The sequence below is a fragment of the Mus pahari genome, chromosome 19 (assembly GCF_900095145.1).
Source record: "Mus pahari chromosome 19, PAHARI_EIJ_v1.1, whole genome shotgun sequence".
Classification (NCBI taxonomy): domain Eukaryota; kingdom Metazoa; phylum Chordata; class Mammalia; order Rodentia; family Muridae; genus Mus; species Mus pahari.
This window is the reverse complement of record NC_034608.1, coordinates 14,754,009-14,768,541: the sequence shown is the minus strand read 5'-3', so window position 1 is coordinate 14,768,541 and position 14,533 is coordinate 14,754,009. Positions and strand designations below refer to the sequence as shown.

Below are 14,533 nucleotides of genomic sequence, written 5' to 3'. Positions count from 1 at the left end.
CTGTGTAGCCCTGGCTGTCCTGGAACTCACTTTGTAGACCAGGCTGGCCTCAAACTCAGAAATCCGCCTGCCTCTGCCTCCCAAGTGCTGGGATTATAAAGGCGTGTGCCACCACTGCCCGATAATATAGTCATTTTTTTTTAAGATTTATTTATGTGAGTACACTGTAGCTGTACAGATGGTTGTGAGCCTTTATGTAGTAGTTGGGAATTGAATTTTAGGGCCCCGCTTGTTCCAGCCCAAAGATTTATTTATTATTATAAATAAGTACACCGTAGCTGACTTCAAATGCACCAGAAGAGGGCGTCTGATCTCATTATGGATTGTTGTGAGCCAACATGTGGTTGCTGGGAATTAAACTCAGGACCTTTGGAAGAGCAGTAGGTGCTCTTACCTGCTGAGCCATCTGGCCAGCTCCCTAGCAGTCTTTCTTGTTTAGCAGGAGTACCGAGTGTTGGGATCACAGGCCTATGCCATCCCTGGAATTGGAAAAAAAGTTCTCATCACATTTTATTTATTTAATGTGTGTTTATGGCTGTGTGCACATTACAAGGTAAACACGGAGGTCTAACAACGGAGGGAGTCGGCTCTCTCCTTCTACCATCAAGTCCTGAGGATCTAACTCAAGTCATCAGGCTTGGTGGCCAGTCAGTCTATTGGATTTTTTTTTCCTTTCCTTTCTTTCTTTTTAAAGATTTATTTATTTATTTCACGTATGTGAGTACACTGTCGCCGTCTTCAGACACACCAGAAGAGGGCATTGGATCCCACTGCAGATGGTTGTGAACCGCCATGTGGTTGCTGGGAATTGAACTCAGAACCTTTGGAAGAGCAGCCAGTGCTGGGTCATCTCTCCGCCCCTTCTGACTTTTTTTCAATTAAAAGCACACACAGATAAAACTGAAGACAACCAGCTTCATTCATAAATTTATTCTCCTCCTTCTCCCTTTGTGGGAATATGTAACCCTGCAGTGAGGAGGGAGCCAGAGCCGTGGAGGCTGCTCTGGTCTCCTGCCCCACAGAGGCTTCTGGAATCACACACCACACCACGGCTGCCTCCTACACTGTCACTGTGGGAGAGGCTGCCATGTCCACACACCAGGACCATGGGAAGGCTCCACTGCACTGGATCAGGGTGGGCCCCGAGGCCTACTTTCATGCTTGGGTGACCCAAAGGTGACATTTCATCTCGGTGCCTGTTTCCTTCCAAGCAAGCAGAGAAAATACTCCTACGGGGTTCTTCACCAGCAGTGAGGCTGGTCTGCTGGAGTAACGACTGACCTGATGGAGCTCAGTGCCCTCACCTGTCTTGGCTTTGCCGTAACTGCTGTAGACTGACCCAGGGCAAGGTGGCCAGGGCTGGCCCTGGAGCTTAGTGCCTGGCTGGACATCACAGGGGTAACCATGGCAACCAGGCAGCTTTCCTGGCTCCTCACTCTGTCCTCTCCTCATCACCTAGCCATGTGTGTCCTTTGTCCCTAGTTCAGCTTTCACCTAACTCAGCTGCTCCTAAATTTAAAGACACCAACTTCAGCCTCTGCTAGAAGAAACTGAGGTACAGTTTCAGTACTGGTTTCTGTCTGGGGAATCCTGGGGATGGGTCATTTTCACCCCCTTGGGGGAGCCCTATAAGTGCCACCTCTAGGGACAAGGGCCAGGGAGAATGAACCTATTTCCTATATTTAGACATCTTGGGTGTGGCCTGGGGCTTTTCTGATAGGGGCAGAAACCCAGTGCCTCTGGCCACTGGGAAGAGGTTGGGCCTTATCTCATCTTGCCCTGAAGCCAGAATCAACAGGGTCCTCTGGTCCATCCTCCCCACCCTTTGTAGCTGGTCCCTCCTGAGCTATGGGGTCTTGGCTAAGTCCCTCAGCTTCCCAATGTGGGAAGAGTTCACAGGATGAATCTCAGCTCCTTTCCCCTAGAGCCGAAACCTCTGGCTTTCCTCCAAGGTTGTCTTTTTTTCTTTTTTTTGTTTGTTTTTTGTTTTTTTCAAGACAGAGTTTCTCTGTGTAGCCCTGGCTGTCCTGGAACTCTTCTGTAGACCAGGCTGGCCTCAAATCAGAAATCCCCCTGCCTCTGCCTCCCAAGTGCTGGGATTAAAAGTGTGCGTCACCACTGCCCAGCTTGGTTGTCTTTCTTTTTATTTTTTGTCCTTTTTTTTTTTTTTTTTTTAAAGTCAGGGTCTCTCCCTGTAGTTCAGCAGGCTGTCCAGGAACTCACAATGGGACTCAGGCTCATTGCTGCCTCAGGCTCTGAGTGCTGGAATTTCAGGTGTGTGCCACCAAGCACAGCTTTCTCTATTGTTAATGATCACTGGCCCAGTTTGAAGGTCCATATTTATTATGCCCCTCATATATCCTTAGGAGACCTCCTTATTCTGCAGCTCCATCAGGAACTGGACAGCCATGACAGTGACTGCTGCACCCACAATCCTTCTAGAGCTATAGTGGTTAGCCCAACCCCAGAAGCAATGAGTAGGCTGCCAAAGAGCCGAAGAGCATAGCAGGGGTCTTGCATCTTCTTAGAATGGCAGAAGGCAGCAAACTGAATAGAGGGCCTTCAAAAGAAAACCCCATATCCTAATCCTGGGGTCTGTGTCCCCATTTAGAAAACGGGTCTTTAGAGATGTAACAAAGGCTCTTTCAATGTGGTCATCCTAGATTTAGGGTGGGTCTTGTATTCAGGGCAAGAGACAGATGGGGTAAGAGAAAGCCACATGAAGACAGGACACAGTGTCCAGGAGATCTGGGGCCCCTGAAGCCAGAAGAAAATGGGGCCCAAGCACCCTGACCTCTGCTGTTGGCTTCCAGAACGGTGGGAGAACAGGTTACTCTGTGCCCTCCATCACATTCCCAGCAATATGTCATCTCTTGGGGGAGTGAGCAAGCAAGGTGGGACCAACAGAAAGGGTGGAGGAACCCAGACCTAGGAGTATGGAGGGTCAGACAGGTGACATCTCACCCACCCAACTGAAAAATGCCACTGAAGGACAAGAGGAACTATGTGTCACCTGAAACAAGGTCCAGGGACTCTCAGGACAGGGAAGGGGGCTGCGACGGAGACAGGTCAGATTCGAACCAGCTAGGATCAGTCTGTGCCTAGGGAGGAAAAGGGGTAATGCCACATGCTGAGGGGTAAGGGGACCTATACAGGCGTGATCCCCTTGGGACCTCAGAGGGAGAGTGAGGAGAGAGAATGGGAGCATCAATTGCACTCTGCTGCCTCCATGGGAGCTACATTAACCTGAGGCAAGGCTCATGGTGGCCTATGTTCACCAAAGGAAGGAGGCGCTCCAATGATGGGCAGGTGACCTTGTCTATGTCCTGATCAGACTTGAGCCTGGTTCCATCTTTTGCCTTTGCCAGGGCAGTGGAGAGACAGGTTGTCTGAGACCCTGGAAGTCCAATGAGGGGCTGAGGGCTTTGACCCAGAGGCTGGGTGGACTCTGAAGGCTTCCGCTGAGTGCTCCCTGGGGAAATGCCCAGATCCTGTCGGTAAGGGGTGACCACACGTCACAGCTACATCAAGGTCCTCGTGGTTTCTGCTAGGCCAGGGCAGCCCAGGCCAGGAGGTGTGAGGAGCAGGCCCTGTTGGGGGCCACATGGTCACAGACAAGTCCAGGCCCCAGCAGCTGGCTATTTCTTGGAAGATGCTGCCTGGCACTTGGAAGTACAGTGAGCATTGCAGACCTGACCACGCACCTCCTGCAGCTCCTCCCGCAGCTCCTCCAGGGCACTCAAGGAGGGCATCGCTTGTGCCTGCGCCTGCAGCGCCTCTAAGGCCAGTGCCAGGCGGCCCACCTCATCCTGCAGCGCGTTCCAGGCTGCCCGCTGTTCCTCCTCCTTATTGCGCTGCTGAGTCTGGTGGCGCCAGTACTCCAGGACCAGGCAGCCTCCGCCCACAATGAAGATGGTGGCCTCACCCAGCAGCTCAGCACCCAGCTCTGCTGCTGCCTCCTCATTCAGCGGCTTGATGGTAGTGCCCCGGAAGCCCATGATGCGCATCTTCGTCCGCATCTCCACCCAGTGGTACACTGCAGGGGAGAAAGGGGTCAGGTGTGTTCTGAAGCTCCACCCCCCCTCTTTCTTGTTCCAGTTGAAGTCAGAGACCACGGTGGGGATGGACAGTCACCTTAAGCAAGACCTGTCCCTTGTTTCACCCAGGGAACATGGAATCTCCTCCCAGGGTGACCTGGGGGCTTTCTTCTCTCAGTACTAATGTCAGAACCCAGGCAGGGCTTCATGCATGCTGGACACACCTGCTACCACTAAGCTATACCCCATCCTTTTGTTTTAGATGGATGGATGGATGGATGGATGGATAGACCTCACACTGACCTTCAGCTCCCTATGTAGTCAAAGATGACCTTCAGCCTCTGACTGTTTCTCTACTTCCCCATGTGCTGGGGTGATAAACATTACGTCCTATTGCTTTTTACTTTTTTCCAGATGTAGCACAGACTGGCCTTGAACTCATAATCTTCCTGCCCCTGCCTCTTGAGTAGCTCGGGTAGCTCTGCACCATAAGGATCAGGCCTAGCTCCAGAGACATCCTCCAAAGCACAAGGAGCTCCCGAGAGCAGCAGTGAGCAGAAACCTGATGAGCGCAGGCCCCGGATGGAAAGCCACGCCCCCGGATGGAAAGCCACGCCCCCGGATGGAAAGCCACGCCCCAACACGTCAGCCACGCCCCGACAAGTCAACAATCACCCGCTCCCTGAGTGTTAAGAGCACACAGGCTGTAAAGGCCCAGCAGACACACTTAGCTCCACTGCCCCTTTAGGTCACCACACAGAGTGGCCGGCTGTCTTCCTCCATGGCACCAACGCCCACTTCCCTGGCAAGAGACCAACTCCCTTTCTTTTCCTTCCCAGAATGCAGAGGGAGGGTTGCAGCTTTTGTGGGCCGGGAAGCTCTGATCCTAGGCTCTCAGTGCAAACTGACAGAGCTCAGTGGGGAGCAGAGCTGCCTCCCTGCTTGGCCCTGCTTCTCCTTAGCACTAGAGAGCCTTGAGGAGCAGGGGAGGGCAGGTGCCCGACTTCACTGGCTTGGCATCATGGGTGCCCATCAAGGGGGAGGAGATGGAGGGGGCGCCCAGGGTAGCTCCTTTCCGAAGGTACTTTCTTTTTTTTTCTTTTTTTTTTTTTTTAAAGATTTATTTATTTATTATATGTAAGTACACTGTAGCCGTCTTCAGACACTCCAGAAGAGGGAGTCAGCTCCCATTACAGATGGCTGTGAGCCACCATGTGGTTGCTGGGATTTGAACTCTGGACCTTCAGAAGAGCAGTCGGGTGCTCTTACCCACTGAGCCATCTCACCAGCCCCTGAAGGTACTTTCAACGGAGTCTTTTCTTCTCTCTCTCTCTCTTTTTTTTTTTGGTTTTTTGAGACAGGGTTTCTCTGTGTAGCCCTGGCTGTCCTGGAACTCACTCTATAGACCAGGCTGGCCTCGAACTCAGAAATCCGCCTGCCTCTCCCTCCCAAGTGCTGGGATTAAAGGCGTGCACCACCACTGCCCGGCTGGGTCTTTGAGATGGTCTCACTATGCCTGGCTGACGTGGGAATTCACCATGTAGAGCCAGGTTAGCCTTGAGTTTGTAGGAACAGTCCTGCCTCAGCCTCTCAAGCTGTGCATCCCAGGCATGCACCACCATTCTTGTCTTCACTTTAGTTTTTATTGTTTATTAAACTGTTTTTTGTTTTGTTTTGAGACATGCTCTCTCCGCCTAGCCTTGGCCGATCTGGGACACAGTATGTAGACCATGATGCCCTCTGCTCTCCTGCTGTCTTGTTTCATAAAAGATTCTCATGTAGCACGCGCTGGCCTCAGATATGTTACACAGCTAAGGATGAGCACCCTCCTGCCTCTATGAGACCACAGGCATGTGCCATCTTCCTTGACTTATTGACTGTGCTTTTGAGACAGGATCTCACTGTGGAATCCAAGCTGGGACTGAACCTGGGGCAGAAAGCCTCCTAAGAGCTTCTACTGCAGGACTGTGTCTTTATGGCCAGTTTCCTGTACACTTTAGGCCTGCCCTTAGTATTACATGCATGTTGTATCACAATAAGAATACACATCCAGATTTGGCAACGGCAAGATGATACAGTACCTAAAACTGACTGACACCTCAACTCCTGTAAGTTGTCCTCTGACTTCCATATGCTCAGTAGTGGCATGTGGAGACACACACACATACATACACACACACACACACACACACAAAACATACAATATAATTTCATCCAGACGTGGTGGTATAGTGTTGGGTCCCGCCCGCCAGCCTCTAAGCATTGTATTGCNCCCCTTACAGACACGCTAAGAGTTGCTCCCCCAGACGTCCCAGAACACAGCATCCTCGGACCGCCCACTGTCAATGCCCACTCGTCGGCCGGACCAACCACCAATGTCATCACGCCTACTTGATTGGACCCGCCTTCTGGACACAGCTCCGCTGAGGATCGGACTGCGGGCCATTGAGAGATTGAGACATGCGCCATTGGGACTGAGAGACACACTCAGCAGAGACAATGGGACACGTGGGAGAGGGTTGGGTTCTCCCGCGTGTTATTAATAAATAGTATTCTTTCTTGTAGCTCATCTCTATTNTCAGGAAGTTTAGCTCTGCAGTACGAACCCACCCCAAGGTGTTTTCTGCCCACGCAGACATGGCGCCGGTATGCGTGTGACGCAGAGAAACATTACAGTATAGGCTTTTAATGCCAGCATTAAGGAGGCAGAAGCAGGTGGATCTCTGTGAGTTCAAGGCTAGCCTGGTCTACAGAGAAAGTTCCAGGACAGCCAGGGCTACACAGAGAAACCCTGTCTTGAAATACAAAAACAAACAAACTAAAACAAAACAAGCAAGCAAGAAAACAAACAAAATAGTTTACAGAATTTACATACAAGAGCTGGAGGGATGGCTCGGTGGCTAAGAGCACTGGCTGCTCTTCGAGAAGACCCAGGTTTGATTCCCAGCACCCACACAGCAGCTCACAGCCTTCTGTAAGTCTAGTCCTACAGGATCCATTGCGAGCATGTGCAGACATCCACCTAGGCCAAACATAACACATAAAGTAATAAAAACACATCTTTTCTTTCCTCCCTACCCTCCACAGGAGAGCTCAAACACAATCCCCCACAGCCACAGATTACTCTGAACTTCCTGCATTTGGAGAGACTGCAGGGTCAGCACATCTGGAATGCAATGGGTGAGTCTCGCTGTGGGAAAACACCCTCATGATCATGGTATCTCCCCTGCCAGGTAAGTGGATAAAAACAAATCTTTAAAAAAAAAAAAAAAACAAAAACAAAAAAAACAAAAGAACGAATATTACTAATGAACCCCAGTGAAGTGGTTTGGGTACAAGAAGGACTTATTTCTCAGCCTGTGCTGCCCTGGGGACTCGATTCTCTATGGAACACTCCCCATTCACAAAGCCAGGCTCACCATAAACTCCTAATAAGATATCTAGCATCATTTGTCAAGAAAATAGCATAATTAAATTACCGCTGTTGCTACTGGTCAGTAAATTATCACATGGCTCTGAGCAGTCTCTGCTTTGTCCCTGGATGTGTCCCAGTGAGTTCAACACTCACTCTGAGCCTACCACAGTGCCACAGACCTTTCCCACTAACATTTAGGAGGCTGAGGCAGGAGGATCACAAATATGAGGCTAATATGTAGTGAAAGCTTGCCTCAAGAGAATGAAAGAACAGCCTGGAGAGACAGTTCAACTCTTCTTATAGAGGACCCACAACATGTAGATCCAGCTGATTCTGGCCTTCATGGTGCATATATATATATATATATATATATATATATATATATATATGCAGGTACACACATACACACATAAAATAAAAATAAAATTCAAAATTTAGGGAGGTGGAGAAATGGCTTAGCAGTGAAGAACACTGGCTGCTTTTCCAGATGAGCCCGGTTTTATTCCCAATACCCACAGGGTGGCTCTCACAGTTTCTAAGTCCAGTTCCAGGAGATCCCAAGCCTTCTTCTTGCCTCTACAGACACCAGGCACACAGCACACAGACATACATATAGACAGATGCCCTGTGTAGCCAAGGCTGCCCATGAACTCCTCCTGCTTCTGCCTTTGAAGGCTGGTATCACAGGTGTGCACAGCACAGCACACACACTCACGAACACAAACACACACACCATCTGTCCTGCTGACTCACTGTCCTTCCTTCTACAATGGCTCCTGGCACACATAGGCACTAAATACAAGGAGTGGTGACTAATGTGGGCTCCTAATGACTCCGCCACAGAATGACCTCCACCTATGCTCCCCACCCAGATCTGTACAGACAGCTGGGCTTAGGAGAGGAACACCTGCAAGCTCTGGAGGCTGAGGGCTGGGTGGTCCTGGGTTCCAGTTCTGCACCTGCTGCTTAGTTGCTGTGTGACTGGTACAGTGCATCTGCTTCCCATTTTGCAAATGTAGGGGAGGGGATGCACGTGTGGGGTGCTCCGGGCATGGCTCAAAGGGTTGCCGGCTCATCATCCTAGGAGTGAGTAAGGACTGTAGCAATCTGATGGGAGATAGTAGGGCTGCCTGAGGAATGGTGCTGGAGTTGAGCCCTAGGGCCCTGTGGTTTGGGTCACCAAGGAGTCAGGCTGTCTGGCTTGAAGCCATTTACCACCTCCCTCCCTAAGGCCTCAGTTTCTTCATCTGTGGGACTTATAATGGCCACAGTAGAGGTTCACTGAAGTGCCTGTAATTCCAGCACTCGGGAGGCTGAGAATTAAGACTGTTTCAGACTAGCCTGGGCTACACAGAAAGATTATCTTAGGGTTTTACTGTTGTCAACAGACTCCATGACCAAGGCAACTCTCATAAGGACAACATTTAATTGGGGCTGGATTATAGGTTCAGAGGTTCAGTCCATTATCATCAAGGTGGGAGCACTGCAGCATCCAGGCAGGCATGGTGCATGAGGAGCTGTGAGTTCTACATCTTCATCTGAAGGCTGCTAGAATACTGACTTCCAGGCAGCTAGGACAAGGGTCTAAAAGCCCACACCCACAGTGACACACCTACTCCAACAAGGCCACACCTCCAAATAGTGCCACTCCCTGGGCCAACAAAGACCCTGTCTCAAAGACACAGCCCTCTCTTTCCCACAGCAGGGCAGCATATGAGCAGGACACAGTAGTCTGCCATAGGCAGTTATGAGCAGGACACAGTAGTCTGCCATAGGCTGGGAAAGAGCATTTTCCACCTTCACAAGTCTCTGGCTCTCTCCCCTGACCAAGTTTTCACATAGCCTAGGCTGGCCTGGAGCCTGCTGGTAGCCGAGGATGACCTTGAGCCCCTAATCCTACCACCTCCACCTTTCAAGGGCTGGATTTACAGGCTTGTGTCTCCGTGCCTGGACAGCTGCTTTCACCCCCACTCCCCAGCACAGAACCCAGGGCCCCAATGCACACTTTATCACTAAGCTGCACCCACAGGTGCCTCTTGAAGGATAAAATGCTTGGTGTGAGGCTTCAGAGATGGTTAGTGGTTAAGAACGCCGACCACTCTTCTCGAAGACTGAGTTCAGTTCCCAGCAATCACAGAGCAGCTGACAGATGTCTACAACTGTGGTTCCAGGAGCTCCAACACTATCTTCTCAGCTCCTCAGGCACCTGGCATGTGTTCAGTTGAAAGTAAAGAAACAAGAAGCTTGGTGCTCACAGCTCTAGCAGTCTTATCGAGATCATGAGAACTGGCTGAATTCAAAAAAGAAAAAGTCTGCAAGAGGAAGACAGAGTCACCGAGAGGTGTGTGACTGTCTAGCCAGCAGGAGGGCTGACTGCAGGTTTGGTTAAGATTTACTGGCTGGTTTTCAGTGAATTTAAGAATAGTACAGACTTTTGGAAACACCACAGTCAGGGAGCTATTCAGTCAGCTTTCTGTGCCTGCCATGCAGCTAGAGCAAGCCCAGGTGCAGGACAGAGCTGAAGAACTGATCCGGGCGCCCTCTCCTGTCCATCCAGAGTACTGCAGGCAGCCCGAGTAAGGACAAAGTCTGTGGTACAGCCTTGTAAATCAACCAGCCTTCAAACACAGCGGGAGGACCCGAAGAGCTGGCTTGGTTTTGTAGCTATGGAGACAGAAGCAGGCTAGGCAGTTAGCTATATGTCCCCTCTATTGTTCTGAGACAATCTCACATAGCCCAGGCTGACCTCAGACTTGTTAAGTAGCTGAGGATAACCTAGAAGTCTTGATCCTTCTGCCTCCACTTCTCAAATGCCAGGTGCGTGCCACCAAGCCTAGCCCCAGTTGATTAAAAACTTTCTTTTCAGACAGGCCCAGTGGCCAAGCTTGGCCCTAAGCTCAGCGGCGTCCAGCGCCAGCCTCTGAGGAGCTGGGGTATAGGGCACAGCACTCAGTCAAGCAGCAAGAGCTGGGGGGGCATCCAAACGGCAGCCCAGACCTGCACCGAGGAGTCACAGTGAGCACCCCTATGGCTTTTTGAGGAAGGATTTCACTCTTTGGCCCAGGTTGGCCTTGAATTATCAGCAACCCTCCTATCAGCCTTCTGAGGGTTGGAATCATAGATGTGAGACACCACAACTGAAGGAAGACATTGTTTTGTGTATACAAAACCATTGGGGGGTGGGTAGCACGGATAAACAAACTTCTAAAGTGAAGACCAGGCATAGCGGCTCACGCCTTCAATCCCAGCCCTCGGGAGGCAGAGGCAGGTGCTTCTCTGTGAGTTCGAGGCCAGCCTGGTCTACAGAGTTCCAGGACAGCCAGGCTACACAGAGAAGCTTGCCTCTAAAAACAACAACAGAAGAAAGAGAGAAAGACTGAAAGAAAGAATAAAAAATAATTAATGCCACCCCTTCTAATTATTTTTTAAAAAATAATTACATATATCATGTTAGCAAGATACATAACTGGTAATAATGAAGGGCACCTGCTCATATGTGTGCATGTGCACACACACACACACACACACACACACACACACACAGAGGAAAGTGTTTCCTTAGTAGGAGAGCATCTTGAGTGTTGGAGGTCAACAGCCTGGCTGCCACACAGGAGCTGATGTGACACTCTCAGGACTATAAATAGATCTCGGGGAAGTGACTTTCTCTGGAGAGCATTAAAAATAAAAACACCAGTGCTTCCCCAGGTCAGTTGGGTCAGGCCATGTAGGTGGCACCTCTGGGCATCTCAGGCAAGTACCCACAGAGCCACATTGTGCCTACAGGTCATCTACCTGCTGCTCAGCCAACCATTAGGCAGCTGTACTTAATCCAGTATTTGCCTGCCCCTCCTTCTCTAACTTCCTAACTTCCTTCCCGGAGACAGGTCTCACCATGGAGCTCTGTCTAGCCTGAATCTGGCTGGCTTTCAGTTGACAGAGACCACTTGTCTCTGCCTATGTGCTGGGATTAAAGATGTACACACTGCCAGGCAGTGGTGGCACACGCCTTTAATCCCAGCACTTGGGAGGCAGAGGCAGGTGGATTTCTGAGTTCGAGGCCAGCCTGGTCTACAGAGTGAGTTCCAGGACAGCCAGGGTTACTCAGAGAAACCCTGTCTCGAAACAAAACAAAACACAAAACCAAAAAGATGTGCACACCACACCCCATGGTCCTTTCTCTTTGCAAGTGTGCTGCTGGGGATGGATCCAGGGCCTTGTGCGTGCTAAGCAAGCATACAACCACTGGGCCACACCAGCACTAGCCTTTCTTCTCTTTTTTCCTTCATATTTGTTTGTTGAGATGGTTTTCAGGAGCCCAGCTGGCCTGAACCAACTAAGCCTCCTGCCTCCACCTCCTAGGTGCTGGGACTACAGGTGCGAGCCACTGCACCCGGCTCTTTCTTTGTTTTTTGAGATAGGATCTCACTGTATAGCCCAGGCTTGCCTAGAACTTGAGATCTCCCGCCTAGCTCCCCAGGCTTTGGGATTATAGGCAAGTGCCACCATGTCTGGCTAAGCCTAGTTCTCCAACTGAGGTGTGACTGGTTGGGGCTGTCATTTCTAGATGTTCTAATGGTTCCATTTTTCCAGTTTCCTGGCAATTTTCAGTTTTATTTCTGTTTATCACTCTTTTTTAGCTTTTTAACATATACACTTAGGTTTTGTTTTGTTGTTTTTGTTTTTGAGACAGAGTCTCATGTAGCTCAGGCTGACTTCAAACTATAGCCAAGGATGACCATGAGCTTCTAATCTTCCTGCCTCCACCTCCAGAGTGCTGGGTAAGGTGGTATGTAGTCACACCCTTTATGCACGCTGGGCCTGGACCCCAGGGTTACCAACTGAGCCCCAGGCCCAGCTTTAACCCTGGCTGGTTTAAGTTCCCATCTGTGGTACTGTGACTTGCAGTGTTTATAGGTCTCAGCTCGCTCGCCCGCCCGCCCGCCCGCCCGCCCGCCCGTCCGTCCGCCCGGACTCTCCAGGGTCCCGCTCAGTGTGGTGCCTCCATTGTCTACAGGGAACGCATTTTCTATCATGGTCCCATGCATGCCGCAGCATCACTCAAACTTCTCTAAGCCGGACCCCAGAGGCAAGGCAGATGCGTTCCTTTTAGCAAAGTATACCTCAGGCTGTGAACCCACAGAGGGGCTAGTCAGAGGGCAACGCTCCATGGAGAGGCTGAGGGGACAGCCAGTGCTGGGGCAGTGTATTCATGGGGTTTTAGGTTCCTTGTCCAGTACAAAATAATATTAAAGAAAACAGTAATAAGGAGCCTGCCAACCCCACTGGGAGCTGAGGCTGTGGTCTTCCCGGGGTGGCTTGCACAGGCAACCTTGTGCCCAGCTTCCCCGCAGCATGGCTCCCATCCCCCAGGCCATTAGGACAATCTGGTGGCCTGGGTCCAGCCCTTCCCTTGCTGTAGGAGACCTGGCCTCTCTTTCTGGAGAACTCAACCCCTCAGTTTATAAGAAGGTGTGGTTCAGCGTGGAGCATTTGCAGGCAGACAGGGGCACTGAATGCATTCCCAGGTGGACCCGTCCCTCACAGCCTCCTGGGAGTTTGATTTTCTCACTTGTCTTTATTCACAGCTATTTTCCCAATGTGAGCTTATATTTCCCCTTGTTGTGTGCTGCTGAAGTGCTTTGTTTTGAAAAGGGCCTCATGAGTCCCAGGCCGACCTCTAACAGTCCAGAGCTGAGGACGAATGACCGTGAACTCCAGTTCTCCTGCCTCTACCTTCCTAGTGCAGAAGCTACAGGCGTGTGCCACCTGCCCACTCTTGCTGGTTTTCTGAGGCAGGACCTCACATTGGAACCCAGTGTGATGCAGGTACCACATGCATCGGCCTCCCGTGTGCTGGGATTACAGGTGTGTGGCACCAAGCTTGGCTCTAACTGAAGCTTCTGATCAAACAGCCATTGCTAACTGCTAGAATTGGAGAGAGGAGGCCCAGACTTGCATAAGTGGTAACCCTATGAGAGCCAACTACAATGTAGGGCTCACAACCCGTACAGGCTGCAAGTCCTAAGTGTGAGCTAGAGTAGGTGCTAATGGCATAAGAGCTGACATTACCACGATGAGGACAATAAGAAAGTTGGCACCAAATTTTTATGTATTTCAACTAACATTCACAATAGCACTTAGGGGTTAGGCCAGGGCTAGGGTGTGGCTCAGTGGTAGAGCCCTTGCCTAGAATTCCCCAGTGAGGGGCTGGGGGCGTGGTCGAGTGGTAGAGCCCCTGCCTAGAATCCCCCAGTGAGGGGCAGGGGGTGTGGCGCAGTGGTAGAGCCCCTGTCTAGAATCCCCCAGTGAGGGGCTGGGGGTATGGCTCAGTGGTAGAGCCCCTGCCTAGAATCCCCCAGTGAGGGGCAGGGGGTGTGGCTTAGTGGTAGAGCCCCTGTCTAGAATCCCCCAGTGAGGGGCAGGGGGTGTGGCTCAGTGGTAGAGCCCCTGTCTAGAATCCCCCAGTGAGGGGCTGGGAGTATGGCTCAGTGGTAGAGCCCTTGCCTAGAATCCCCAGTGAGGGGCTGGGGGCGTGGCTCAGTGGTAGAGCCCCTGTCTAGAATCCCCCAGTGAGGGGCTGGGGGTATGGCTCAGTGGTAGAGCCCTTGCCTAGAATTCCCCAGTGAGGGGCTGGGGGTATGGCTCAATGGTAGGGCCCCTGCCTAGCATGCTTGAGGCTCTGAGTTCAACCCTTAATTTTATAAAGAAAAAAAATATTTTTCCTTTGTCATAATAACTTATAAAAGTGTCAGGGCACTCAAAACCAGTATACAACCAGGGCCCAGAAAGGTTAAATAACTCGCCCAGGGTCCTTAGGCTGGCTGTGGGCCATGCTATCGACTGGTCGCATGCTGAGGGCACTGGTCATCAGTCATAAGTGCTCTACTCTGCACAAATGCAATGGTGTGCCCAGGACAACCCAGAGGAAATCACAAAGCAGAGACACCAGGGCAACAGCCTTTATCAGTGTACCAAGCCCTATTCTCACATGACAACAGCCCCGAGCCCTCCCAGCCACTGAAAACAACCAGTCCACAGGCTCTAGGACAGTCTTCCACTCTCACAGGAATCTCAGGGGTAG

At 51.0% G+C, this 14,533-nt stretch overlaps 1 protein-coding gene, 1 non-coding gene and 1 pseudogene across 3 annotated transcripts in view; all 3 read right to left on the bottom strand.

Annotated features, from left to right (window-relative positions):
• Positions 1-2,157: 2,157 nt before the first annotated feature.
• LOC115062610 lies at positions 2,158-3,685 on the bottom strand (annotated as a pseudogene). Its single transcript, XR_003842561.1, has one exon. The product of XR_003842561.1 is annotated as an uncharacterized LOC115062610 (transcript).
• The window catches only part of Opa3 (outer mitochondrial membrane lipid metabolism regulator OPA3), a 20,386-nt gene continuing 8,010 nt past the window's right edge, over positions 2,158-14,533 (bottom strand). The window contains exon 2 of the mRNA XM_021219337.2: positions 2,158-4,036. Within this exon, the coding sequence (XP_021074996.1) occupies positions 3,639-4,036 (398 nt within the window). The 3' untranslated portion in view covers positions 2,158-3,638. The remainder of the gene's footprint in view (positions 4,037-14,533) is intronic.
• On the bottom strand, positions 7,120-7,278 carry LOC115062634. Its single transcript, XR_003842582.1, has one exon. It is a non-coding gene; the product is annotated as a U1 spliceosomal RNA (small nuclear RNA).